Genomic DNA, 27005 nt, shown 5'->3' with positions numbered 1-27005 from the left:
CCAAGGAGAACAATTTTTCTCCCTCCGCCTTATAACTCCCTTTTAGGCATTTGAAAACCGCTATCACGTCCCCTCTCAGTCTTCTCCTTTCCAAACTAAACAAGTCCAATTCTTTCAGCCTTCCCTCCTAGCTGATGTTCTCTAGACCTTTCATCATTTATTGTAGCAAATGGCTTTGCTGTATGTTATTCACAAATGGACTGGCCATTGTTATCAGAGCTACTGGCGTAGCCCACACAATACTGGCAGTACTGTATATCAAGTGTCACTTAGAAGAATCTGGACTGCAATGTCTAAGCTGGAAGTCTGCTTCTACCATAAATTTGTTTGTTTTTAAGACTCAGGCACAACAGTTCAAATGAAGCTAGGAAAGGTGATGTGTTTTGCCCACGTTGACTAATACTTTCACCTGCAGACCTGATAGCAGGTCCACCTGCAGACCTGATAGCAGGTATAATTCAGATAAGAGCTCCCCCCCCCCCCACACACACACCTGTCCCCAGTAACATCCAGAGACTTGACATGCAAGAGGCGGAGAGGACAGACTCTGTACACCAATGGCTCCGGAGGTCCTAACTTAGTTTTTATTCCAAGCAAAATTTTGTCTCAGGGCAGCCTGAGCAAATTATGGGCAATGGCCTCAGAATTCAGCCTTGTATGATACATCTACTGACACCTTCTGTCCTGAAGGGTTCTCTGTGCCACCGAGAGGCAGCCACTTTGGGACTAGAGCCAAGAGCTGGGGGCTACATTGAAAAATGTTGGACAGTCACAATGGATTCACCTGTGGTAAGCGCCCTGAGACGATTTATGGCTATGCAGTGTGGAAAGAACCACAGACTTGTTTCCCATCCCGTCACACTCACCTGGCATAGGCTTTCTTGAGCGAGAACTGCTTCCTTGGGAATTTGGAGACAAAAGTGTCTTCCCGGGGAATCTCTCTTAGGCCACCATGTGCCACATCCCTCTGGCTCTGGCATCTGCTGAAAAATCCCACAGCAAGATCTGACAGCAGTGGGCACAGTTTATAACACTGCTCTGTGCAGTCCTGGAGGTGTTCGCTCAGTCTGCAATGGAGAAGTGGCATGTCCATGTAAACAGGCTGGAGATCAACTTGTCTGGGCTTCTGGGATTTTTATGCCACTGTAGGAGTAAACAGCAATTAAGGGCCCTTCCCAAAGGGCGAGGAGAACTCCTGGGCTCTGGGCTGAGTCAGGGAGGAATTGGCTGTTCTGTGCATTTGTGTATTTCACAATGACAACTAATTAGGAAGAAAAACCTTTGGATAATGTGGGAATCTCTGAAGGATTTGAAACCCTGCAAATGCCCGGGATAGATGAGTAAATAGCAGACAGACAGGTCCAGAGAAAGGGGACTGAGATGTTCACTCAGCCAAGTTTTGTTGATTAAACTCAAGTCAACCCCCAAAAGTTGACAAAACGGAAATCTCCAGAGGATGTTCACACTTGGGGTACATCTAAACTATAGATTTGTTGTTTTCGCAAAGGCAAATGAAGCCGTGATTTAAATGATCGCGGCTTTATTTAAATTTACATGGCTGCCGCGCTGAGCCAACAAACAGCTGATCAGCTGTTTGCCGGCTCAACGCGCTAGTCTGGACGCTCCCCTGCCGACATCAAAGCCCTTTGTCGGCAGCCCCGGTAAACCTCATCCCTAGGTAACCCAGTCCAGTGCTTCCTCACCCTCCTAGTGAAATAGTTTTTCCTATTATCCAACCTATACCTCCCCCCACTGCAACCTGAGCCCATTGCTCCTTGTTCTGCCACCTGCCACTACTGAGAACAGCCTCTCTCCATCCTCTTTGGAACTCCCCTTCAGGAAGTTGCAGGCTGCTCTCAAATCCCCCCTCACGCTTCTCTTCTGCAGACTAAGCAAACCCAAACCCCTCAGCCTTTCCTCATAGGCCATGTGCTCCAACCCCCTCATCATTTTGGTTGCCCTCCACTGTACTCTCTCCAATGCGTCCACATCCTTTCTATAGTGGGGGGCCCAGAACAGGACACAATACTCTGGATGTGGCCTCACCAGTGCCGAATAAAGGGGAATAATCACTTCTCTGGATCTGCTGGCAACGCTCCTCCTAATGCAAACTAATATGCCATTCGCCTTCTTGGCTACAAGGCCATCCTGTTGACTTGTATCCAGCTTCTCATCCCCTGTAATGTCCTTTTCTGCACCACTGCTACTTAGCCATTCAAACTGGTTTTAGCCACACTTGCTCCGTGCGTCGACAGGTCATGTCCACAATGGGGACATGGATGTAGCTAACACCATGTGACCACCATGGATGTAGCTGGCAAGTGTGGTTTGACCTTCACTTGTCCTGTAAGGGGGAAGGGTCCAGGCCCGGTTTGGCTGGATTCTTATTGTTATTTTCGGTGATTATTTGTAATGAGGAAGCCTCCCAAAGCCCTGCTGAGTTCAGGATCCCATGCGCTGTGCCCTTTGCTTTGGCCCAGGACGGCCGTTCCCATCTGCTTATTTGAGTATTCTAAAGGTGCGACCCACATTTGGCAAGGAAACGGGGGACCGATGGGGACACTGACAACCTGTGGGGGAGGCCGAGGAGACCCAAGGCAGGGGCACAGCCTGCCAACGGGCTGCTGAGCACGCTGAGGAGGCCTGAAGCAGACAGCACCACCTGACGGATGGAGGGAGTCCTGGGGGCTAGGCCCTAGAAGCACCCCCACTCAAGGGAGCCAACTTGCTGCAGGAGCCCACCCGGAAGGGCTCTGGGGAGAGTGGGGGGAAGAGATGTCACCTTGGTAACGAGCCTTGTCCAGAGCTGCCTGATGTCCCCGAGGGGCGGGGAGCCACCAGGCCCCATCCGCAGCCTGAGGAGACTGCCAGCCAGCAGGGAGAACAGAAGGTTTTCTAGGCGACAGGGACACAGCGTAGCACAGTTTTGTCAGCACAGCAGCCAGAAGCAACTGGCACCACCCGTCTTGGGAGAGAGGGCCTGGAGTAAAAGGCCATGACCACGCTCCCTGCACCTCAAGCCAGCCGAGACTCACACACACACTCTGCTCCCTGGTCCAAGCCTTTCAGCCAGCCCCTCCTACTGGCCTCAGTCCTGCTTCTTGGGGAAAAGGGGTCCCCGGTCACTCCCGGCCTGGGCTCAGGATATGGAAGCCTAAGCCATTGTGCCCGTGGGGAAGTCTGTCACATTGAAATCCCCCTCCCTGCCTTGGTATTAGTGCAATGCCCAGGGAAACTGAGGCACACACATGGGTTCACTACAGGACAGGAAAAACCACATGCCACATAACAAGGGGAATCAAATACCCACAATCCCCCCTTCCTCACCCCTGATCTTTGTACTGAGGGCAGGCTCAGGCCCAGTGGGACATCCAGCACCAAGGGTGTGTGGGGTGACACCGTGTGACACAGCCAGCTCACCCAGTGTTTGCCATGTGCATGCTGCTGGGTTTGCACCTTAGGCCCCAGGGCCCATGTCCTGCTGCTCTCCATGGGGTAAAAAACCACCCCTCGGGGGTTAGAAAATGACATGTGACTTAACAGGGTTTCCACCCCTCTGGGGTTTTACCCAACCAGGCCATTGGTTGGCCTCTGTGTCCTTGTGCCACTGCGGGGTGCCAGGTACCCACCTTGTAAACAGAAAGTCTGGTTGCAAAGAGGATCTGGCAGCGCCCAGGTACTGCGGCCTGGGGGAGGTGTCGTGTTATTAACCTCTCCCCCTGGTGGTTCCATGTCAGGCTGCAGCAGCTCCTGTCCAAACGCCGGAGTCGAGGGACCCCAGCTGGGCAGGGCAACACTGAGGGGAGTGGGGGGGGGGCATAGGCCTCCTGAGCTTTGTACCTGAAGATCTACTCCTAGTGAGCGGTTGAGACCCAGACGAAACTCGGAACTGCTGACGGTTGATGTGGGATGAGTTCTGTGCTGCTCCCCACTTGCACCTGGGGGGCAGGGAACCTGTTCATAAAGCGAGGCCGAAGGCTTCCCCCTAAATTGCACATGGGATCTTGAGAGCCCTGCCAGGTGCTGCAGTTGAAGGTTAGGAAAGAAATGGCGGGAATAGTTACAAAGGGATCTCACAAAACTGGGGGACTTGGCAGGTGAAATGTACTGTCGAAAAATGCATGGTCATGTACCTGGCAACGGACAGCCCCAACTACAAATGCCAAATGTTGGGCTGTCTATTAGGTGTTACAGCGCAAGTAGGAGACCTGAGAGTCATGGTGACTAGTTCTAAGAAAACATCTGGTCTGTGTGTAATGGCAGTTAATAAAGCCAACCGAGTGTTGGGAAACAGATAGGTATAGGGTAGACAATAGGGCTATGTCTAGACTACACTATTTTATTGGGAAAAGCTTCATTAATTGCACTCCGCAACTTGTGTTGCTTTTTCTGATTGGTTTTTCGGAAGAGGCTTTTCCGACATTTGTCCCGTGTAGACGGGGCCAAATGGTGGAATAGCCTCCTTTTTTTGGAAGAGACTATTCCTCATGAAACAAGGAATACAGGGCTCCCCAAAAAAGTGCGTCTACTCTTCCGCAAAAAAAAGCCGAAGAGCAGACACGTTCTCTAGATGTGGTGGGTTTTTTCCGGGATACTCCTGGTATTCCGGAAAACCTCTGCAGTGAAGACATACCCTCAGATGCAAATATCAAAGTGCCTCTTGTATAAATCCATGGCAGGATAACATATGGAAAACTGTGTGCAGGTATGGTGTGTCCATCTCGAAAAAATGATATATTGGGTTTGAAAAAGATAAAGGGTACATCTAGACTACAGGCTTTTGTCTACAGAGGCTTTGTCAACAGATACTGTCGACAAAGCTTCTGTCGACAAAGAGCATCTAGAGTGCATCCAGTTCTGTTGACAAAGCAAGCTGCTTTGTCGACATGACAGCATAGATGCAAAGGACAGTGTAGATGCAATAACGTCTTCTGTAGGCAGAACTCTGTCGACAAAGGGCGTTACTCCTTGTAGAGTGAGATTTACAGCCATCGACAAAACTGCCAAGTTCTGTCGATGTTATGTCGACAAAACTCGGCGGTAGTGTAGACACAGGTATCGTTTTGTTGACAAAAGTCCAGTGTAGACAGCTCAGATTTGTTTTGTGCAAAAAAGCCCCGATCGCAAAAATGGCGATCGGGGCTTTTTTGCAGAAAAGCGCGTCTAGATTGGCACAGACGCTTTTCCGCAAAAAGTGCTTTTACGGAAAAGCACCCGTGCCAATCTAGATGCTCTGTTCCAAAAATGCTTTTAACGGAAAACTTTTTTCCGTTAGATGTAGCCAGAGTGTTTATCTGCCAAAAATCAAGAGCTTTCAAGGGCCTAAGTAGTCATTAGAATGAGGGTTACAGTCTCCCCCCCAAAGCCAAAACTTAAAGTGGGTCCCTTGCAGGATGATGTGGGGGAGGTGGAGATGATCCAGTGAGTGACAGAAGGAAGACAGGAGAAGGAATTAAGGCACGATCTTGAGGGGAAGTGGCAGAGAAGAGTCAGCATGTTGGCAGAAGTTGAGGGGCAGGAGGGGTTGCTCCATGGGTACTGTTCTGAGCGATAAGATTGGTGGCAAACGTCTCACTTCATGAGTTGGACACACACCACTGCCCCAGTCTGTCATGCTGAAATAGGAGAGTAAGGTCAGGAAAAAATATAATGTCATCTCTTTGACTGGCTAGTAGGTGACTCAGGGAAGACAGCCCAGCACCATGTCACCAGCCAGCTCTGAATGAAGCTTAGTCTGAGAGCTTGAGCACCCGGACAAAATGTTAGATCCCTTTTTGAGTCAAGAGACGGAGCAGCCTGTCCCAGATCTGCCTGGTCCTCACCCCGTAGACGATGGAATTCAGGATAGGAGGCACCAAGAGGTAGATATTGGCAAAGAGAACATGGAAATGCAGGGCCACACTGTGACCGAATCGGTGCATGAGTAAGGACAACGCACATGGGATGTAAAAGGATAAAATGGCACAAAGGTACCTGCTATTGGCCACTGTTGGAAGGAAGGATACTGAGCTGGCTGGACCATTGGTCTGACCCACTTAGTCCACTTTAATCCTCTGAACTGTCACTCTGAACTGTCATTCATGCTTAAATTCATGCTTAAATTTGACACTTTACGCCAAGGTCTTAACAAAGACGCTAATTATCGTACCCATTACAAAGATAGCTTCCCCAATTATCACCTCTAATATCATTAGCTCACAGACATTTACCTCCCCCCCCATCCCCCTTTTGTTCTGAATTTGATTTGTCCTTCTCATATGTGTTCACTTTTTTTATTGTATCCTTTGGTATATACGGTCATGCCAATTTTCTTCCACAATTTGATCTGAGGAAGTGGGTCTGGCCCACGAAAGCTCATCACATAATAAACCATCTTGTTAGTCTTTAAAGTGCTACTTAGTCCTGTTTTTTTGTTTCACCTAGACTAGACTATATGGCTACATCTAGACTAGACTAGACTAGACTAGACTACATCTCTATTACTATTCTACATGCATGGAGCTTAACTTCATTCTTATGCCAATGGTTTGAATCGGGATATCAGATGCCTCCCACATTATCAATTAACCAAACAATGAAGGTGCTAATGGTTCTTGATGTCTGTTTAAAATCTGGTTTTGGTCATCTTCCTTTCCAAGTGCTAACTAATGGTTCTTATTAGCCTCTTGTAACTATTCAGTCTTTAAGATGCTACTAGACTGTTCATTGTTTTTCAAGTTTTTCCTGTTACAGAATCACTCGGCTATCCCTCTAAAGCTTATCTACACTCTGTTTTTTTTTTCTTCCTCCCCTTCATTTTTTCCCCTTCCCCTCCCCCCCGCCCCTCCTCCTTCCCTTATTTATTCTTGGCTCTGCATTTCCAATGCTCCTGGTCATCTGAAGAAGTGGGTTGTGCCCACAAAAGCTCATGATACCATCTACACGTTTTGTTAGTCTCTAAAGTGCTACCAGACTATTTGTTGATTTTTAAGTTTTTCCTGGTACTTTTCTGTTACTAGTCACAAAATACCAGAACATGTTGGTATTAGAGATAAGTGCATTTATTATTACCTTCATTTTCTTCATTTTATACAAGAATTAGGTACAGTGCTCATGACAGCTAAGTTTATCTCCCAAAAAAACTAGAATAGTCAAGTGCCTAAGTAGCCACTAAAATGAAGGTTAAAATCCCCCCCAAATCCAAAACCTAACATGGCTGCCTTGCAACAGGGAGAGAAGGAGGGGAAGATGATCCAACAGGTGATGGTGGAAGGACAGGAACAAACAATAGAGGGGTCTCGAGGGAAAGGTAAAGAGCAGACGTAGAGAAGAGGAGGGGAAGAGGTATAGCCTTAGAAGTCCAGTTATGAACAATTAGATTGGTGGCAAACCTGTCACTTAATGAATTCTACACCGACCGCTTCCATAGTCTGTCATGTAGAAACATCAAGTAAAGTCAGGGAAGGGTTTAATGAGCCTTTGACTGTCCAATAGGTGCTTCAGGGAAAAAAGTCCAGCTACTCAGGAGACGGAGCAGCCTGTCCCGGATCTGTTTGGTCCTCGCCCCATAGATGAGAGGATTTAACATGGGGGGCACCAGGAGGTACACATTAGAAACAAGAACATGGAAATGCTGAGGCACATTGTGGCCAAATCGGTGCGTGAGTAAGGAGAACACACATGGGATGTAAAAGGCTAAAATGGCACAAAGGTGGGAGCCACAGGTCCCCAAAGTCTTGCGCTTAGTACCCTTTGTAGGGAGGTTGAAGATGGCCCTGGAAATCTGGGTATAGGACAAAACGATACAAAACACATCCAGACCCGTCACAAAGAATAACACAGAAAGGCCGTAGTAAGAACTGACGCCGATGTCAGCGCAGGCCAGCTTCACCACGGTCAGGTGCTCGCAGTAGGAGTGGGGGATGATGTTGGTTTGACAATATGACCACTGACTTGCCAGAAGAACACTGGGCATAATGAGCGTGCTGCTGCGCAGAGCCACGGCCAGGCCAAGCTTGGCCACCATGTGGTTTGTTAGGATGGTGGAATGTCTCAGGGGATGGCAGATGGCCACGTAGCGATCCACAGCCATAGCCATGAGGATCCCAGACTCGATTGCTATGAAGCAGTGAATGAAGAACATCTGGATGAGGCAGGCACTGAAATGGATCTCCCTGGAATTGAACCAGAAGATGCTCAGAGTTTTGGGCACGATGGAGGTGGACAGGACCAGGTCGGTGACAGCCAGCATGCAGAGGAAATAGTACATGGGCTCATGGAGGCTCGGCTCTACCTTAACAACGAACAGGATGGTGAAGTTCCCGAAGACGGCGATGGCGTACAAGGCACAGAAGGGGATGGAGATCCAAACATGCTTTCCTTCCAGGCCTGGAATGCCTAGCAGGATGAAGGTGGAGGGGTTGGTGTATTTGGTTGTGTTGTAATCTGACATGGAGAAGTCGAGAAAGTGTTCAACCCTGAGGCACAATATTGTGTCCTTAGTTCACGGTACGTTTCCCTGACTTCCTGTATGCCCCCAGGACCCAGAGCGTCAGTGGCAGTAGAAAAGCCTGTATGGAGAGAAAATGTTAATATGAGACATGACAGGCTTTTCACATTGGGGAAGCAGATGAGTTGATTATCACACACTGAAAAATGACATTATTCCTATTCTCTGAAATGTATTATGAACAACTGGTCCTACTAATGCCAATCCCATATTTCATGGTGTTCCATGTGTCAGTAATTGCTACACATCATGATATGGAATAACTTTATCCACATCAGTTGGACACACAAATATAGCTATTGATTTTCTCTCATTCTTCCTTAAAGAAATGAAAGCCAGTTACGAATTCCTCATGCACCCAGTTGCTCCAAATCAGAGAGATTGAAACCGCTGGGAGAGGTTTGTATAGAGAAGAGACAAAGAAGGGGCATAGGTTAGGGTATGAATGAAGTAAAAGATTATAACTGATTCCATTCCAATGGACAAAGCACACTTCCTAATCAGCAACATCTGTGGATACTTAATACTATGAAACGGCTAATTCCCCAAATGCTGAAGCCAGCTATCATTAAAAACTGATTGGGGGGGGGGGGGGGAGTTTAGATCCAGAAATACGAAGAAAAATTGTGAGTGTTTTAAGAAGAGTTTATTAGATTGCTAAAAATCCTTGAAGACTAACAAGATGGTTTATGAGGTGATGAGCTTTCGTGGGCCAGATCCACTTCCTCAGATCAATGTGTGGAAGAAAATTGGCATGACCATGTATACCAAAGTGATACGGTTGTGCCAATTTTCTTCCACAAAAGAAAATTGGACCACGAAAGCTCATCACCTAATAAACCAGCTTGTTAGTCTTTAAAGTGCTGCATAGTCCTGTCTTTTGTTTCAGCTAGACCAGACTAACACGGCTACATTTTTATCACTATTCTAAAAATCCTTGATTTCATAAAGCAGGAAGTTCACAACTTTGGCTAAAAACACGAGTTAATGGCACATTGAAGGCAGCAAAGATAGGTCCATGTGGAAAGCAATATATAACAAACAGAATGAAGAGAAAATCGATAGCAATCAATGCACACTGAAAGATATCAGAATTCATAAGAGACGTTAAAATACAAGACAAAATATTAGATGACCTTTGCAAAAACTCTGGTGAGGCCACATCTGGAGTATTGCGTTCAGTTCTGAGTCCCCCACTACAAAAAGGATGTGGACACATTGGAGAGGGTCCAGCGGAGGGCAATCAAAATGATTAGAGGGCTGGAGCATATGACTTATGAGGAGAGGCTGAGGGAGTTGGGTCTGTTTAGTCTGCAGAAGAGAAGAGTGAGGGGGGATTTGGTAGCAGCCTTCAACTTCCTGAAGGGGGGTTCCAAAGAGGCTGGAGAGAGGCTGTTCTCAGTAGTGACAGATGGCAGAACAAGGAGCAATGGTCTCAAGTTGTGGTGGGAGAGGTCCAGGTTGGATATTAGGAAAAACTATTTCCCTAGGAGGGTGGTGAAGCACTGGACTGGGTTACCTAGGGAAGTAGTGGAGTTTTGATCCCTAGAGGTGTTTAAGACTCGGCTTGACAAAGCCCTGGCTGGGTTGATTTAGTTGGGATTGGTCCTGCCTAGAGCAGGGGGCTGGACTTGATGACCTTCTGAGGTCTCTTCCAGCTCTATGGTTCTATGATTCTATGATCCTGTGAAACCTACTCACCCTGTCGCTTTATGAGTCTATGCTGTAAAAATTCCACTGTAGACCATGTCTGAGTCAAACATACGTTATGGAACTCAATGTAGGGGTGACTGGGTGAAATTTGATGATGTATGTTATACTGGAAATCAGACTGGCAGATCTAACGAAAGTTCCACCCTTGAACCCTATAAATCAACCGATAAAGAAATTAGATCCGGCATTTATATTTATGCACTCTGACAACACATGAACACATGTATCTCTGGGTATGTCTACACTGCCACCCTAGTTTGAACTAGGGTGGCTAATGTAGGCATTCGAACTTGCAAATGAAGTCTGGGATTTAAACATCCTGGACTTCATTTGCATGTTCCCAGGAGCTGCCATTTTTAAATGCCCCGTAGTTCGAACTACCTGCCCACGGCTACACGCAGCATGGACTAGTTAGTTCGAATTAAAGCTCCTAATTCAAATGACCTTTATTCCTCCTGCAAGGAGGTTTAACGGTAGTTCGAATTAGATGTTTAAATCCCGGACTTCATTTGCAAGTTCGAATGCCTACATAAGCAATGGATTTGGCCAGTGTAGATGGTGCTGATATCACCTTCAGTAATGGAGTCCTATACCTTAGAAGTTCTTGTTGCCAGTCACTTTTCTGTTTGCCAAACTCACAACGTTTGGAAAGAAATTTCTGAGCTAGGGGTCTGCTTTCGACAGGATTTCTTTCTATGGAAAATTTCAGGCACAGCAGTTCAGCCGACCTCTCAAATGTAGCTAGGGAAAAAAAGATACCTGCCCATTGGAGGAACACTGATAATGGTTCCAGTGAGGAGCCCTTCCACCTGTACACGTGACAGCAGATAAAATTCAGGGAACAGCCTGCCCACCCCGTCTGTCCTCATTAACGTCCAGAGTCCTGAAAGGCAGGGGAGGAGGTGACAGTGTCTGTGCATTAACACACATCTGATTCCTGAGGTATTGACTCAGGTTTTACTTCAAAGGAAGTTTTGTCTCAGTGGAGCCTAAGAAAACCATGGGCCATGTCTTAAAATATGGCTTGTATCACATATCTACTAATGCCTTTCCTTCTGAAGGATCAATGCACTGTTCCACTGTGCCACTTTGGGTACGTCTCAACTACATCCCTCTTTTGAAAGAGGGATGTAAATTAGACAGATCAAAATTGCACATGAAGCTGGGATTTGAATTTCCCACGCTTCATTTGCATAACGGTGGCCGCGCGGCCTTTCAAAAAAGGGGTTTTTGAAAGAAAAACTGCCATCTAGATGGGGTTATTTTGACCAAAAAAAACCCCCCTTTTTGAAAGATCCTGTACTCCTTGGGATTTTTTTTTCATCTAGATGGTGGTTTTACTTTTGAAAAGCCCTTTTTCGAGAGACCGCACAGCCACCATTATGAAAATGAAGCATGGGAATGTAGTTAGACATATCCTTTGGGACTAGAGGCTACCAGCTGGAGGTGCCTTGAAAAAGAGAGCCATTTTGGCCAGTGATACTGGAGCAAAGTTATCACTGTGACAAGAGTCCTGGGTATTTAATGACTATGCAGAGCAGAAAGGGCCACAGACTTATTCTCTATCCCATCATGCCCAACTTGCACTGGCCTTGTCAAGCAAGAAACAGATACCTGTGATCCTGGAGACATCAGTGTCTTCCCTGGGAATCCTCGTTAGTTCACCGTGCGCCACATCTCTGTCCCCACAGCAGCTCCCGACACACCCCAGGCTGAGAGCCGACACAGGTTGGTGAGCTGTTTATAATATAGCTCCGTGCAAACCTGGTCGGATTCACTCAGCCTATAATGGAGAAATGGGCTCCTCTGTGTAAACATGCTGGAGACAGTCCTGGCTGCTCTTCTGGGCTATTTATCCAGCTGCAGAAGTAAACAACAATTAAGAGACCTTCCCACAGGGAGAGGGGAACTCCTGGGATCTGGGCTGAGTCACAGTTATAACTGATTAGCAAGAAAAACTGAGATTTCCATAGGGTTTGATGCCCTGTAAATGGCCTGGATGGACGGGTTGACAGTAGACAGAAAGATCTGGAAGAAGATGACAAAGGGGAGACACGAGCACTTTCTCCAGATGTGTTGTCGCCAATGGGTCAAAGATCAGTGATTCTCATAAGTAACTCTCACCGCATATCAGAGAGGTAGCCGTGTTAGTCTGAATCTGCAAAAGAGACGAGGAGTCCTGTGCAATTTATAGACTAACAGATGACGAAGTGGGTCTTTGCCCACGAAAGCTTATGCTCCGATAAATCTGTTAGTCTATAAGGTGCCATAGGACTCCTTGTCTCATCACATTGGGCAGCATCTTTCACTGGAAGATCTTTATAACACCGTAGCAAAGAAAAGCGACAATGAACATATCCCCATTACACAGATAGGTGAACTGAGACACAGGGCGACATGAACTGGCCAAGATCACCATGAGTATGTCTACACTATTGGATGAAGTTGAATTAAGATACGCAACTTCGGCTATATTAATTGCGTAGCTGAAGTCTCAGTACCTTAACTTGGCTTTTGGCGCTGTCCAGGCTGCAGGAATCAAAGTGAAAACTCTCTTCCTTTGATTTCCCTTACTCCTCGTGGAAGCAGGACTACCGGCATTGACCGGAGCACCCCTCTCACTTTGAATTAGCTGTCTTCACTAGACCCACTAATTCAAACCCTGGAAGACTGACAGCAGCAGTGTAGTGTAAACATAACCCTAGAGACTGAGGCTAAGTTTAGATTGCATCCCTCTGTCGACAGAGGGATGCAAATCAAACATATCGAAATTGCTAATGAAGCAGCGATTTAAATATCCCACGATTCATTAGCATAGACATGCCACCGCTTTTTTTCAAAACGGAGTTTTTTAAAAAAAAAGACAGCAGTCTAGATACAGATCTGTCGAAAATAAGCCCTTTTTCAAAAGATCCTGTATTCCTCAAAAAATGAGGTTTACAGGATCTTTTGAAAAAGGTTTTATTTTCGACAGATCCATCTCTAGACTGCTGGTTTTTTAAAAAACAAAAAAACTCAATTTCAAAAAAAAGTGGCAGCCATGCTTATGTTAATGATTCACGGGATATTTAAACTTCACTTTTGTTGACAAAACTATACCTGCGTCTACACTGCCGCTGAGTTCTGTCGACATAACTTTAACAGAACTCAGCAGTTTTGTTGATGGCTGTAAACCTCATTCTATGAAGAATAACGACTTTTGTCGACAGAATGCGTTATTGCTTCTACACTGACTTTTGTGTCTACATTGCCATGTCAACAAAGTGGCTTGCTTTGTCGACAGAACTGGATATAGTCTAGACGCTCTTTGTCGACAGAAGCTTTGTCGACAGATTCTGTCAACAAAACTTCTGTCGACAAAAGCCTGTAGTCTACACGCAGCCTGTGATACATCCTCGGTCTCTCTGCGATGCCAAGAGGGACTCCTGTTCTGGCAGGATTGTTCAGAGGGAGGCCGAAAAAAGGCTGGAAGAAGAAGCTTGAGCAGATTCTCATGGGCTACGTCTACATAGGCACCCCTTTCAAGTGATTTCTTTGAAGTAGGAATAAGAAATCCTCCGGAAAAGAGCTTATTTTCCGGAGAATCGCGTCTAGACTGGCGCTTTTCTTTGGCTTATCCCCAAGCCGGAAAAAAGCAGCAGCCTTGTAAATGCAAATGCCGCGGGGGATATTTAAATCCCCCGTGGATTTGCAATTCCGACTCGTCTCATTAGCATCCCTTTTCCGGAAAGGGGTGCCAATGTAGACGTAGCCATGGTGTTTCAGAATCAGCTGAAGTCTCTGAGCTCCCGTTCCTTGTGAGGAGACATCCACTCTACAGAGAAGATCAAAGTTGCCACTATTGATTTTCCTGCATTCAAATTAGAGGTCTAGTGAAGACACACTAATTTGAACTGAGACAGGTGCTCTGGTCAATGCCAGGTAAGTCCTGCTTCCACAAGGAGTAAGGAATGTTGAAGGGAAAGGGTCTCCCTTCGACTTCCTGCAGTGTGGACAGCGCCAAAAGTTGAGTTAAGTTACTTTGATTGCAGCTACACAATTAACATAGCTGAAGTTGCGTATCTTAATTTAACCTTATCCCATAGTATAGACACGCCCCGAGGTGTGAACTCCTAGATTTCACGTTTGCTCCCACTCAGAAACCTGTCAACACATCACAGTCACTGGGGTTACTTTGGGGAAGAGACTCGCTAAAGGCAACACCAAGAAAATGCTCCTGTGGATGGAGGGCAGCTGGGGCTCCAGGGGACAGAGGCCTCTCCTCCCTGCACCCCCCAGGCTGTGCTGGAAGAAGGGGAGCCTTGTGGGCAAGGCAGAGATTTCTCTCTTGGTCCATTTCCTCCCACGCTCGCCCAGGGGGAATTGGAATCTGAGGGTCTAAGCTGAGTCAGACTTTCCAGCCCTGCCCTGGCGGTAGGGCTCTTGGATGCCCCGGGCTGGACTCTCCGCCTGCTCATCCAGTTAATGGGGGTAATTCTACAGTGCAGTGCACTGGGGATGAGGCTAAATGGATTCTCTTGTCTCAACAGATCCGGGGGTCTGAGTCCAGCTGAATCCAAGTCACTAACACGCTGCAGCGGGCACGCCTGCTTTGACTTGCACGTGTCACTAAAGGCAGAGGGCTGGCAAGGTTCCCTCTAGGCAGCGTGGCAGCACGGCCCCGCTGATAGTTAATAGGCCCTGCCTAGGGGCTCAGGCTGTGCGAAGGCTGACGATGCTGGACCTGCAATGCGGCCACCACCTTCCAAGGAGGATATCGGGCAGTACAAGCTTGCAATTATACAGCACCATGACCAGGCCAATCTTGGCCACCAAGGTTGGTTGCATGTCTGACATTCACTTAGGTCAGTGGAATGTCCCAAAGGATGGCAGATGGACACATAGTGATCCAAAGCCATGGCCAAAAACATCCCAGACAGCGTCACTGAAAAGTAATGGAAGCAGAAGGGATGGGTGAGGGAATTCAATCTCCCCCGAATGGAACCAGAAGATGGTTAGCATTCTTGGCCAGATCGATGTACAGAGGATGAGATCAGTGGCAGCCAGCATGCAGAGGAAATAATTCATAGACCCATGAAGATTTGGCTCTATGTTCACGACTGACAGGATGGTGAAGATCCCCAAGAGGGCTATGACATACATGGTGCAGAAGGGGATGGAGATCCAGACATGATCCACCTTCAGGTCAGGGATGCCCAGCAGGATGAAGGTGGAGGGGTTGGTGATGTTAGAATCTGACATGGAGTAGTGGAGAAGGTGTTCACATCTGATGCAGAAAAATGTCTCCTGCATGAACTGTATGTGCCACTAATGTCCTGTATGTGCCTAGGGTCTAGGGTGACGGTCGCAGTAGAAATGCCTGGATGGAGAGACAATGTTCCTATGAGATGCTAGGGTCAGAGGATGGGTGACACCTCTGATGATAATATAGAGATGGGTCTTTTTCTAAGCAATATCTAAAATATGAGGTGGAAGGGGCAGCCAGCCTCACCATCCGCATGCTGAGGCAGGGCCGAGGAAACCTGGCTCATCTCTTATGGGCGTTTGTCCATCCTGTGCTTAAACCTCCCATAATGGGCATTCCTCAGCCTCCCTAAATATCCAGTTTCACTGTTATCAACGCTGGCTATTGGAAAATCGGTCTACCTCGCTAGGCTGGTTCTTTTCTTTGTGATGCTTCTGCCCTACCCTAATTGCCCTGTTGCAGTAAGATGAGGGCCTGAAACATAGGCCCATGAATCACAGGCCGGGTATGAAGCCTGAGGCCTAGATAGCAATGACCATGATTTTGCTAATATAAAACAGAGTTAACCTGTGAGCAAGAGGCAACCCAGTCATACATAGGGATGGAGATTTCAAAACTGCCCTGGGCAATTTATTCCAGTGCTCAACCACCCTGACAGGTAGGAAGTTTTTCCTAATGTCCAACCTAAACCTCCCTTGCTGCAATTTAAGCCCATTGCTTCTTGTCCTATTTGCAGAGGACAAGAGCAAAAAAAATTTTCTTCTTCCTCCTTTAACAGTTTTTTCTGTACTTGAAAACTGTTCTCATGTGCCCCCTCACTCTTTCTCCTTTCCAAACGAAACACACACCCCCCTTTTAAAAAAAATCTTTCCACATAGGTCATGTTTTCTAAATATTTATTTATTTTCATTGTTCTTCTTGGGACTTTTTCCAATGTGTCCACGTCTTTCCTGAAATGTGGTCCCAGAACTGGACACAATACTCCAGATGAGACATAATCAGCATGGAGCAGAGCAGAAGAATAATTTCTCCTGTCTTACAACATTCCTGTTAATGTAGCCCATAATTATTTTCTCTCTCTCTCTCTCTCTCTCTGTGTGTGTGTGTGTGTGTGTGTGTGTGTGTGTGTGTGTGTGTGTGAGTGAAAAACTATTGCACTGTTGACTCACATTTACTTGTGGTCCACTATGACCTCTAGATTTCTTTCTGCAGAACTCCTTCTTAGACAATCATTTCCTATTCCGTGTGTGTGAAGTGGATCGTTCCTTCCTAAGTGGAGCACTTTGCATTTGTCCTCATTAAACTTCATCGTGTTTACCTCAGACCGTTTCTCCAGTTTGTCCAGATCATTTCAAATTATAACCGTATCCTCCAAAGCACTTGCAACCCCTCCCAACTTGGTATCATCTGCAAACTTAATAAGAGCATTTTCTATGCCGTTATCTACATCATTGATGAAGATATTGAACAGATCCTATCCCCAAACTGGTTGCTGCAAAACCCCACACGTTATATCCTGTTGGTATGACTGTGAACCACTGATAACTACTGTCTGAGAACAATTATTCAGCCAGGTAGGCACCCAACTTACAGTAGCCCAATCTATGTTGTATTTCCCTAGTTGTACTCAGATCAGTTCTCTAGTCTGTCACACTGAAATAGCACAGTACAGACAGGAGAAGACTTAATGTCTGTCTAGTAAGTGATTCAGGAAAGAGGTCTTTGCCCGACATCACCAACCAGATCTGAAGAGAACTTAGTGTGTGATCTGTAGCACAAGTAGAAAATGTTAGGCCCCTTTCTGAGTAAAGAGTGTGAGCAGCCTTTCCCGGATCTGTCTGGTCCTCACCCCATAGATGATGGGGTTTAGCATGGGGGGCACCAAGAGGTACACATTGGCAATGAGAACTTCGAAATGCAGGGCCAAATTGTGGCCAAGCCTGTGCGTGAGGAAGGAGAAGAGACCCGGGATGTAAAAGACTAATATGACACAGAGGTGGGAGCCACACGTCCCAAACGTCTTGAGCTGAGTCTCCTTTGTGGGAAGACTGAAGATGGCCCTGAGGATCTGGGTGTAGGACACAGTGATAATAATGGCATCCACCCCAGTAACTAAGAATACCACAGAAAGGCCATAGTAATTACTGATGCGGGTGTCGGCACAGGCCAGCTTCACCACGGCCATGTGCTCGCAGTGCGTGTGGGTGATGATGTTAGTTCTGCAATACGGCCACTGCCTCGCTAGGAAGGGAGTAGGCAGTACAAGCACAGTGCACCGCCCGATCACGGCCAGGCCAATCTTGGCCACCATAGGGTCTGTCAGGATGGTGGAATGTCTCAGGGGATCACAGATGGCCACATAGCGATCCAAAGCCATTGCACCAAGAATCCCAGATTCTATCGACAAGAAGGTGTGAATGAAATACATCTGGCTGAGGCAGGCATTGAAGTCAATCTCCCGGGAATTGAACCAGAAGATGCTCAGTGTTTTGGGCACAATGGAGGTGGACAGGATCAGGTCGCTGACAGCCAGCATGCAGAGGAAATAGTACATGGGCCCATGGAGGCTCATCTCCCGCTTCACAACGAACAGGATGGTGAAGTTCCCCAAGACGGCAATGGTGTACATAGTGCAGAAGGGGATGGAGATCCAGACATGGGCTGACTCCCAGCCAGGAACGCCCAGCAGGATGAAGGTGGAGGGGTTGGTGAAGTGGGTTGCGTTGGAATCTGACATGGAGCAGGGGGGAAGGCGTCCAACTCTGAGACAGAACAATGTCTCCTGCATTTATCGAACTTTCGTCTGATGTCTTGTATGTTCCCAGGCTCCAGGGTGATGGTCACAGTACAAATGCCTGGATGGAGACATAATGTTAACATGAGACACAACATGCACTACTGGAGGCTGCTGTCATGGGTGAAGCAGATAGATTGGGCTTTACACAGTGATAAATGGTATTTTCATCATTTAGAGAAATGAATTATGAATAACTACCCTTACCAAGGCTAATGCCAATGCCAATGCCCTATTCTATCATTCTTCCTTCATGTGTAATTCGTAAACATCATGATGCTGGATATCTTAATAATGTCTATAAGGAAACAGGAGTGTGATACTGGGTATCCCTCATTATTTCTTATGGCAGTGAAACCCAAGCTAGAAGGTCTGTGCTGTAGGGTGTCCCCCATCCACCGCTTGCTCAAAATCTGAGCATGGAAAAAATCCAAACCTTTGCCAAGACCTGTGTCGGGGGAAATCAGCCCAGATGGAACACATCTCATTGTGTGTCAATGACAGCAACTCCATGGAAACATCTGCTCATTCACAGCGGTGGCCCAAAGAAAGAGAGTGTTCAGTTGCCAAAGGAGTGGGGTAGAGAATAACTTGCTGTGGACAAGAGCTCAGTTTTGGTCACCCAGTCTCTATGGAGGACATAGGTGATAGAAAAGAGGTTCCGAGAAAAGTTGTGAGATGCAGGGGTGACCATGTGTGGACAGACTGAAAAGTCAGGGACTGGTTCATTTTGGGAAGAGACAAAGAGAGCACCTGAGTCAGGAGAACAAAATAAAAGGTTGGAACTGATTTCACGCCCGTAGATGAACAGAGAACAGCTCCCAACCAGTAAGTAATAGCTGCAGATACTTGGGGGTTAATTCCCCAAAGCTGAGGCAAATTATCAGCACATCTGAGTCAGAGAAAAACTTTAGACAGGGAAAAAAACATTTTAAAATGGGAATTCTTTGATAAGTGTTTATTAGTTGGCAAAAATCCTCAATTCCACAATCTAAAAGTGAACAACTTTGGCTAAAAAGTCAGTTCATTTGCAGCAATTAAAGGACAGGGAAGGGAAGAAACCAATATATAACTAACAGCATAAAAGAAAAATAGATTGCAAGCAATATGTTTTGGAAGTGATGAAATTTGACAAGTGTCAGCCGACGGTCAGGTCAGTGTGTGTGTGGACAGACGCCCCTTTATTTATAGGAAGAGATTATTACACCTCAGATTTTAGCTGCTAGGATACAGGATCCCTTCGCAGCGGGCAGTCTAGGAAAGACTGAGAGATGCCCCAACGGATCTGTCACCTGGGAGTGGCATGATCCAAACGCTCAAGCTCTTCCTATACCTGTCTTTTATGACCGGCTGAAGTTCTTTTAAATTGTGCTTGGTTCTGTTACAGCAACTGAAGGAGTTAGGTTAAAGCTTAAACAGTTACAGGTTTATTAAAGAAGCTTATAAATCATATGGTTACAATGGCTATCGCTCTATTTCTTAACTGCTAGCAAATATAGACCTTAAAAGAAAATGGTTATAAAGAAAATAAAGAGAGAAAATAATGGTACCAAATGACAGCTTAATCTTTAAAGAGCTGTAACATGATGTGTATATATATATATACTTAAACAAAGGACCACATCCAGGTACAATTTTTACCTCCTTCTGTGCCTCTCAACTCCAGCATGTCAGGCCAGGGCCGGTCTCTCAATTCCTAGGAAAGATGAATACGAGGTGGAACCTCGGGAGATCAAACTCCTAACCCGACCAGCAGATAGATGGTAGATTGATGCTGCTGGACCCATCTTTATACCCCTGGGGGCCCGTATTCTCTTTCTTATCTTAAGATGCCAAATTGTACTAGTCCATTTTGTGGCACCAGTTCTTACAAGGGAATTTCAAATAATTTAAACTTGTAAGAGAGGAAGATAGCTAAATTAGGAGTGCCGGATATTCTTTGCTGGGAGGGAGATTCCTCCCCCCGCGGACGGCTGTGTGTTCGTATCAATATGGGTTAAGTCAAGGGCACTCCTCTGCAGCCTCTTGGTCAGCGATTAGTTTGACCACCCTCTTATCTCTGCTTACAGTTGTCCATGATCACTGAGCCAGCATATCTAAACCTCCTGCTCCAAGGTTTTCAAAGATCATGCTGTTTTTACTGCTCTGTGTGCCCTGCATGCTTTCAAGCAGACAAAGATGGATGTTAAAGTGGGGGTTCATGTCTGGCTACAACAAGGGACATTAAAACATGTTTGGCAGGTCTCAGAATCACAAGAAGGGGGATATTATATATATTAAAGTAAAAAAGAAAAAGAAATCCTAAAAAAAGGTCAGGCCCATTTCTGAGAGAGAAAATTAACTTGTTAATGTTGCTGAGAAGGTAGAACTAGATTCAAGAACTAAATTTGTTCTGCATTTGGGAAGAAGCAGGGTTTGGTTCTCATGTCACAGAAGTCAAGGAGGATGTTAAAAGCATGTTGAATAAAACGTAAGAGTTAAAAGCATCAAAGTTACACTCTGACCGATCACCCACATATCTCATTAGAAATCAGTGGCAGACAATCAGAAAGCTGCAGAACAAAATCTAATTAAGAGATATTAGTTAAAAATTCTGGGAATATAATTAATGTCAGTCAACAACAGGTTTTCCCAAATAAACTCGATTCCATTCTGGTTGGTCAAGAGAATTGAACAGATGCAATAGGCTTTGGTTTCTCTGAGGCAATGGATTTAATGAAAGAAAACATTCAGGAAAAAAAAAGGCGCTTCACAGTATCAGTTGGGCATACATTTAATGGATAAACTCATCATGAGCTCTCAGTGCATCCAGGTTTAGGGTCGACATTTTGAAAAGGTTGTTGAACAACTGGAGAGGGTGCAAAGAAGAGCCACCAAAATGACTTGAGGCTGGAGAAAATGCCGGAAAGTGAGAGAGATGCATAGAGCTCCATCGACCTTACTAAAAAGATTATCAAGTGAGATGTTCATGAGGAGAAAATAGTGAGTAATAACACAGTCTTCGATCTAGAGAAAGGCAGAACAACACTCAAAGGCTGGGAGCTGAATCCAGACAAATTCCAGCTGGAAATAGGAGGAAACATTTAGCACTGAGGTGATCATAAGAGAATGAACTCAGAATAAACACTGAGGATGAGTAACCATGGGAACATACTACAGAGGGGAATGGTTCATTCTCCAACTTTCCATGTCTGCAGATCCAAACTGGAGGCTTTTCCGGAAGATCTGTTGAGGGCTTGTCTACTCCTAAAAGGTACAGTTATGAAGCCCTCATGGTTCAGTGTTGACTTGACTTACATGGACAGCAAGGGTTCTCCCGTCACTGTTGGAAATCCACCTCACTGAGTGGTGGGAGCTGGGTCAATGGAAGAATTGGCCTCATGCTGTCTACACTAAGGTTAGATCATGACAGGCAAATGTTCAGAGCTTGGATAATTTTGTTATAAAAAATGTAAAAGGTAGTTTGGGTGGCACTGACAGAGGAGTAGCCTGCAAGCCACGGGAGAGAAGCGTGTTCCACTACTTGGTGCTGGCCAGGTCTTGGCTGGGGTGTTGTGTTCAGGTTGGGGCACTGGTGTGTAGAAAGAACGTTGAAAAACTGGAAAGGCTCCAGAAGCGGGAGACGCAGATGGTCCCCGGGAGGCCGTACAAACCATGTGAAAAACAGGCCTGGAGATATTGGGTGTGTTGAGTGCGGAAAGAGGAGATTAAGGGGTGACATGATAGCAGTGTTCAAATGCTTGGAAGGCTGCCATAGATAAAATGAAGAAATGATCTCCCCTGCTACATCACCCATGAGAAGAAACAAGGGGCTCAAATTTCAGCAGAGCAGATTTAGATGAAACTTCAAGAAACAAAAAGTACCTAACTGTCAGAAGAGGAGGACAATGGAACAGACGCCTTGGAGGTCGTGGCAGAAACTTCCGTGAAGGTTTTCCAAAGGGGGAAACCTGGATGCTTCAAAGTCAGTAAATCTTGCAACTTGGCAGATTTACTCAAAAATATCTCCCTCACTGTCCCTTCTCACCCGTGGCTCTGCGACTCCAAGATGTAAAATCCTAGTCAGACCCGGTTTGAGTGTATCACAAGTTATGGAGCCCAGTACAGGGGGAACTCATAAACTCATAGACTTTAAGGTCAGAAGGGACCATTATGATCATCTAGTCTGACCCCCTGCACAGTGCAGGCCACAGAATCTCACCCACCCCTCTTAGAATAATCCTCTCCCCTAGATCTCAGATATTGAAGCCTTCAAATACTTTGAAGACCCCAAGATGCAGAGAATCCTCCAGCTGTGATCTATACCCCATGCTACAGAGGAAGGCGAAAAACCTCCAGGGCCTCTGCCAATCTACCCTGGAGGAAAATTCCTTCCCGACTCCAAATATGGCGATCAGCTAAACCCTGAGCATGTGGGCAAGACTCAACAAGCCAGACACCCAGAAAGTTCTCTATAGTAACTCCTATCATCCCTCCATTGACCTATTTCCCACTCATAATGAATGGTCAATGCAACTCAGTGGAATGCAATGTCCTGTGTGATACAGGAATTAGGGCTGCGTGATCGAATGGTTCCTTTTGGCCTTGACTTAGAAAGCTGTATCAGGCACTCACATTTATCCTCTTCCACAGCACACAGACAAGAGTGCTGTGACTTACACTGACAGTCTGATTATATAACAATGATGGAAGATCATTGTTTTCATACTAGCCAGACAGCCTTTATAATACCTTGCCACTGATATTATTGGAGGAAAAAAGCGTAGCTGAATGGGATTCCTAAAGGGATTGGACATTGAGGGTACGTATATACTGCAATGCTATTTCGGGATACCAGTATATCCTGAAATAGGTATCCTGAGTCTTCACAGCAAGCCTGTTGCTATTCTAACATCCCTGTAAATCTTATTCTATGAGGAGTAAGGGACCTTTTGGACTAGCGGTTTATTTCAAAATTTGGTGCCGTGTAGACAGAGCCAAATGACAAAATAAGCTATTTTGAAATAGCATCAAAATAAGATACACAATTTATGTAGCTCAAATTGTGTCTCATTTCAAGTTACGGTGCAGTGTAGACACCACATTTTGTTACAAGCCCTCGTTTTCGAGTGTTTGTACATTTGCCAAAGTTCTAAGCATTTGGACCTTAACTGCTCCCACTAGGCGTCCGCTCTAAGATGAATAAAATATAACAGCTCAGCCAACTTCTCAAATGCAGGGAAGAGAGGAGAAGTCCGGGTCTAGCTGAGAAATCTGCATAATTGTCTAATGAGGAGTCCTAGCACGTCCCTGCTTTTCAGCAGATACAAGTTAAGTAACAGCCCCAACACCCTCTGGCATTAACAGCCAGAACTTGCAAATACGATGACAGTTTTTCTGCATTAACACGCCACTGACTCCTGAACTCTTCCTCCAGGAAAAACTTGTCTCAGTGGGGCTATAGCCTCAGAATGTGGACTTGGGTTTTATTTCTACTAACAGCTTCTGCCATACAGCCACCTTGAGGCTGGGGACCATTAGCTCGGAGGAACACGGAAAAGAGGGACATTTTGGCTACTTGAAACTGTAGCAAACATATGCCCTGTGGCATGGGCCCTGGGATATTTAATTGCTGTGCAGAGCAGACAGGACCACAGACTTACCTTCTATCCCATCACATCTAACTTCTAGTTGGTTTGCTGAGCAGGGTCATCTTCAGCAAGAGATGGGGCCCTGTGAATTGCAAGGTCACTGAGAATCTTCCTCACATCTCTGGTTCCCACATGTCTCTGAGCCCAGCATCACCTGGAGCACCTCACATGGAAAGCCGACACACGGGTGCTCACTATCTATAATATATCTCTGGGCAATCCCAGTCGGCTCTGGAAATCTCTACGAGAGAAGCGAGCCGCTGGATGTAAACAGGCTGGATATAAACAAATTAGAGTGTGTGTTAATTATACATCTTCAGGAGTAATCTGTAATTACAGGACTTTCCCAGGGGAGAGGAGAACTCATGTGCATGGTGCTGGTGAAATTGGCTGTTCTGTGTATTTTTGTATATTTAAAAATTACAGTTGATTAGGAAGAAAAACTTGGGAAACTAATCAGCTCTCCATAGGAAGAGATGGAAGTAGATGACTGAAGGGAAACACACACACTTTCTGCAGGCAGTGAGTAACGGTTCAAAGATCAGGATTTCTCATCAATAACTAACATCATACTGGGCAGCCCCTTTTGTTGAAGGATCTTCAAAACTCCCAGCAAAGGACAGTGACTATGAACATATGCCCATTGTCCAGATAGGTAAACTGAGGCACAGAGCTACATGAATTAGCCACAGTCACAGAATGACTAGGCATCAGGATGAGAGACAGAACCAAGAAGTCTCAACTTCCCTGCTGCGAGCAGGGTCTCTCCATCATGCTGAGAGGGAAATGGACTCTCGCTCTTGGGTGTGTCTAGAGGACAGGTTTTTTTTTTTAAAAAGCGGCCTTTTAAAAAAAAAAACTTCCCCTGCTGCCAGACTGTTGCTGTGTTCTTTCAAAAGTAAATGGAAAGCACACGGCAGTTTTACGACTGCAGAAAACCTCGTTTTATGAGGAAGAACGCCTTGTTTTGAAAGTGCTCTTTCAAAAAAAGGTGCTATGTAATGCAAACTATGCTTTTTCGAAAGAGAGCATCCAGACTGCCTGGGTTCTCTCTTTTGAAAAAGCGGCTTGCTTTTTCAAAAGTACTGGTTGTAGTCTAGACTCTCTTTTTCAAAAGAGGCTTTTTCGAAGTATCTTTCGAAAAAGCCTCTTTCAAAAAAGCCATGTAGTCTAAAGGTACCCTCTGGGCCTGTTCATTGCATCTTGTCCTAGGGATTAGTTCTCTTCCCCTAGGTCCATACAAAACACATCTACACAGTTACATTTAGAAAACTACAGGAAACTACAGACCAGTTAGTTTAACTTCTATGCCAGGGAAGATAATGGAGGAAGTAATTGAGGAAACCATCTGTAAGCACGTGGAAAGTGGCAAGGTGATAGGGAACAGCCAGCATGGATTTGTAAAGAATAAATCATGTCAAACCAATCGGATAGCTTTCTTTGATAGGATAACGAGTCTTGTGGATAAGGGAGAAGCGGTGGATGTGGTATACCTAGATTTTAATAAGGCATTTGATACGGTCTCGCATGATATTCTTATCAATAAACTAGGTAAATACAACTTAGATGGGGCTACTATAAGGTGGGTGCATAAATGGCTGGATAACCATACTCAGGGTATGTCTACACTACCCCCCTAGTTTGAACTAGGGGGGTAATGTATGCATACCGAACTTGCTAATGAAGCCCTGGATTTGAATTTCCCAGGCTTCATTAGCATAAAGCCGGCTCCGCCATTTTTAAAAGCCGGCATGTTCGAACCCCGTGCTGCACGGCTACACGCGGCACGGGCTAGATAGTTCGAACTATGTAGCCATTCCGATCTATCTGTACACCTCATTCCACGAGGCTCCCGGGAGCCGCCAGCCTGGTCCCGGGAAGAGGCGGAGGGCTGGGTGGCAGCGAGTGGCTGGTTCGTGCTATGCCAGGTGCAGGGTCTGCTGGCTGGGTGCTGGCAGGCTTGCACCTGGCACGGGCACCGTAACCAGACCGTGCCCCTTTAAGGGCTCCGGGGCCGGGACGGGGGCAGACGAGTTTCCCTGGTGGTGCTCAGAGTGGCCACCAGGGCAATCTGGGAAGGACTAGCCTCTCACTAGTTTGAATTAAGTGGCTACACAGCCCTTAATTCGAACTAGTTAATTCGAACTAGGCGTTAGTCCTCATAGAATGAGGTTTACCTAGTTCGAATTAAGCGCTCCGCTAGTTCGAATTAAGTTCGAACTAGCGGTTTGCCTGTGTAGCATCTATCAAAGTTAATTTGAACTAACGTCTGTTAGTTTGAATTAACTTTGTAGTGTAGACATACCCTCCAATATCTTATTAAGTTTGCAGATGATACCAAGCTGGGAGGGGTTGCAACTAATCTGGAGGATAGGGTCATAATTCAAAATGACCTGGGCAAATTAGAGAAATGGTCTGAGATAAATAGGATGAAGTTTAATAAAGACAAATGCCAAGTGCTCCACTTAGGAAGCAACAATCAGTTTCATGCATACGGAATGGGAAGCAACAGTCTGGGAAGGAGTATGGCAGAAAGGGATCTAGGTGTAAGGGGACTGTTAGCCCCTTACTAAAACTCTGTAGGAGTTTTTGGTTCACCAGCTCCCAGTGTCAAAAGGGGAAGGATCCATGAGAAATCAGGGCCCTGAGACTGACAGACCCCAGAGACAATGGAAAGCAGCCAACACTCCAGCTCGGCCTGATTGACAGGTTGAACAGGCCAGTGAGGAAAGTGAGAGGCCAGGCCCCGTCCTCCCTGTGAGCTGGGATTGTTCTGGGTCTCTCTGAGCAAGGAGAGAGCTGAGAGCCAGCTAAGAGGAGCAAGCTGTGTGGAGAAGTCCTGCAGCAACAGAGCCAGGCACACACAGCTCAAGGAGTGCAGACCCTGTGTTGAGCAGCAGACTGGCAGTGCTCAGAGAAGCCAAAAGGGACAGAGAAGCAACGCAAGGAGCTGGAGACTGGCCAAGCAGCACAGCCTGCAGCTGGGTGTGGTGAGCAGCTGGGTCCAGCAAAGTGCGGGGAGAGGCTCTGGACTGGGAGAGGGGTCTGGCCACTTAGAGTTTGAGGCTGTGTGGTCACTGCCAGAGCAAGCGTGTCCAACCTGCAGCCCCCCTGCAGCATATCCAGGGTCTCTAA

General features: G+C 46.3%; 2 protein-coding genes across 2 annotated transcripts; both read right to left on the bottom strand.

Moving 5' to 3' along the window:
• Window positions 1-7447: 7447 nt before the first annotated feature.
• On the bottom strand, window positions 7448-8431 carry LOC102448854 (olfactory receptor 52R1-like). The gene has a single exon (XM_089771802.1). The coding sequence runs from the start codon at window positions 8429-8431 to the stop codon at window positions 7448-7450; it is 984 nt and encodes a 327-aa protein (XP_089627928.1).
• Window positions 8432-17235: 8804 nt separating this feature from the next.
• On the bottom strand, window positions 17236-18234 carry LOC102448612 (olfactory receptor 52E4-like). Its single transcript, XM_006112567.4, has one exon. It carries the CDS (start codon window positions 18232-18234, stop codon window positions 17236-17238), a length of 999 nt encoding a protein of 332 aa, XP_006112629.3.
• Window positions 18235-27005: the final 8771 nt, after the last annotated feature.

Source organism: Pelodiscus sinensis, chromosome 1, assembly GCF_052426305.1.
Source record: "Pelodiscus sinensis isolate ZL-2025 chromosome 1, ASM5242630v1, whole genome shotgun sequence".
In the NCBI taxonomy this organism is placed as follows: Eukaryota; Metazoa; Chordata; order Testudines; family Trionychidae; genus Pelodiscus; species Pelodiscus sinensis.
The sequence above is the reverse complement of the archived record's forward strand: the minus strand, read 5'-3'. Positions and strand labels throughout refer to the sequence as shown.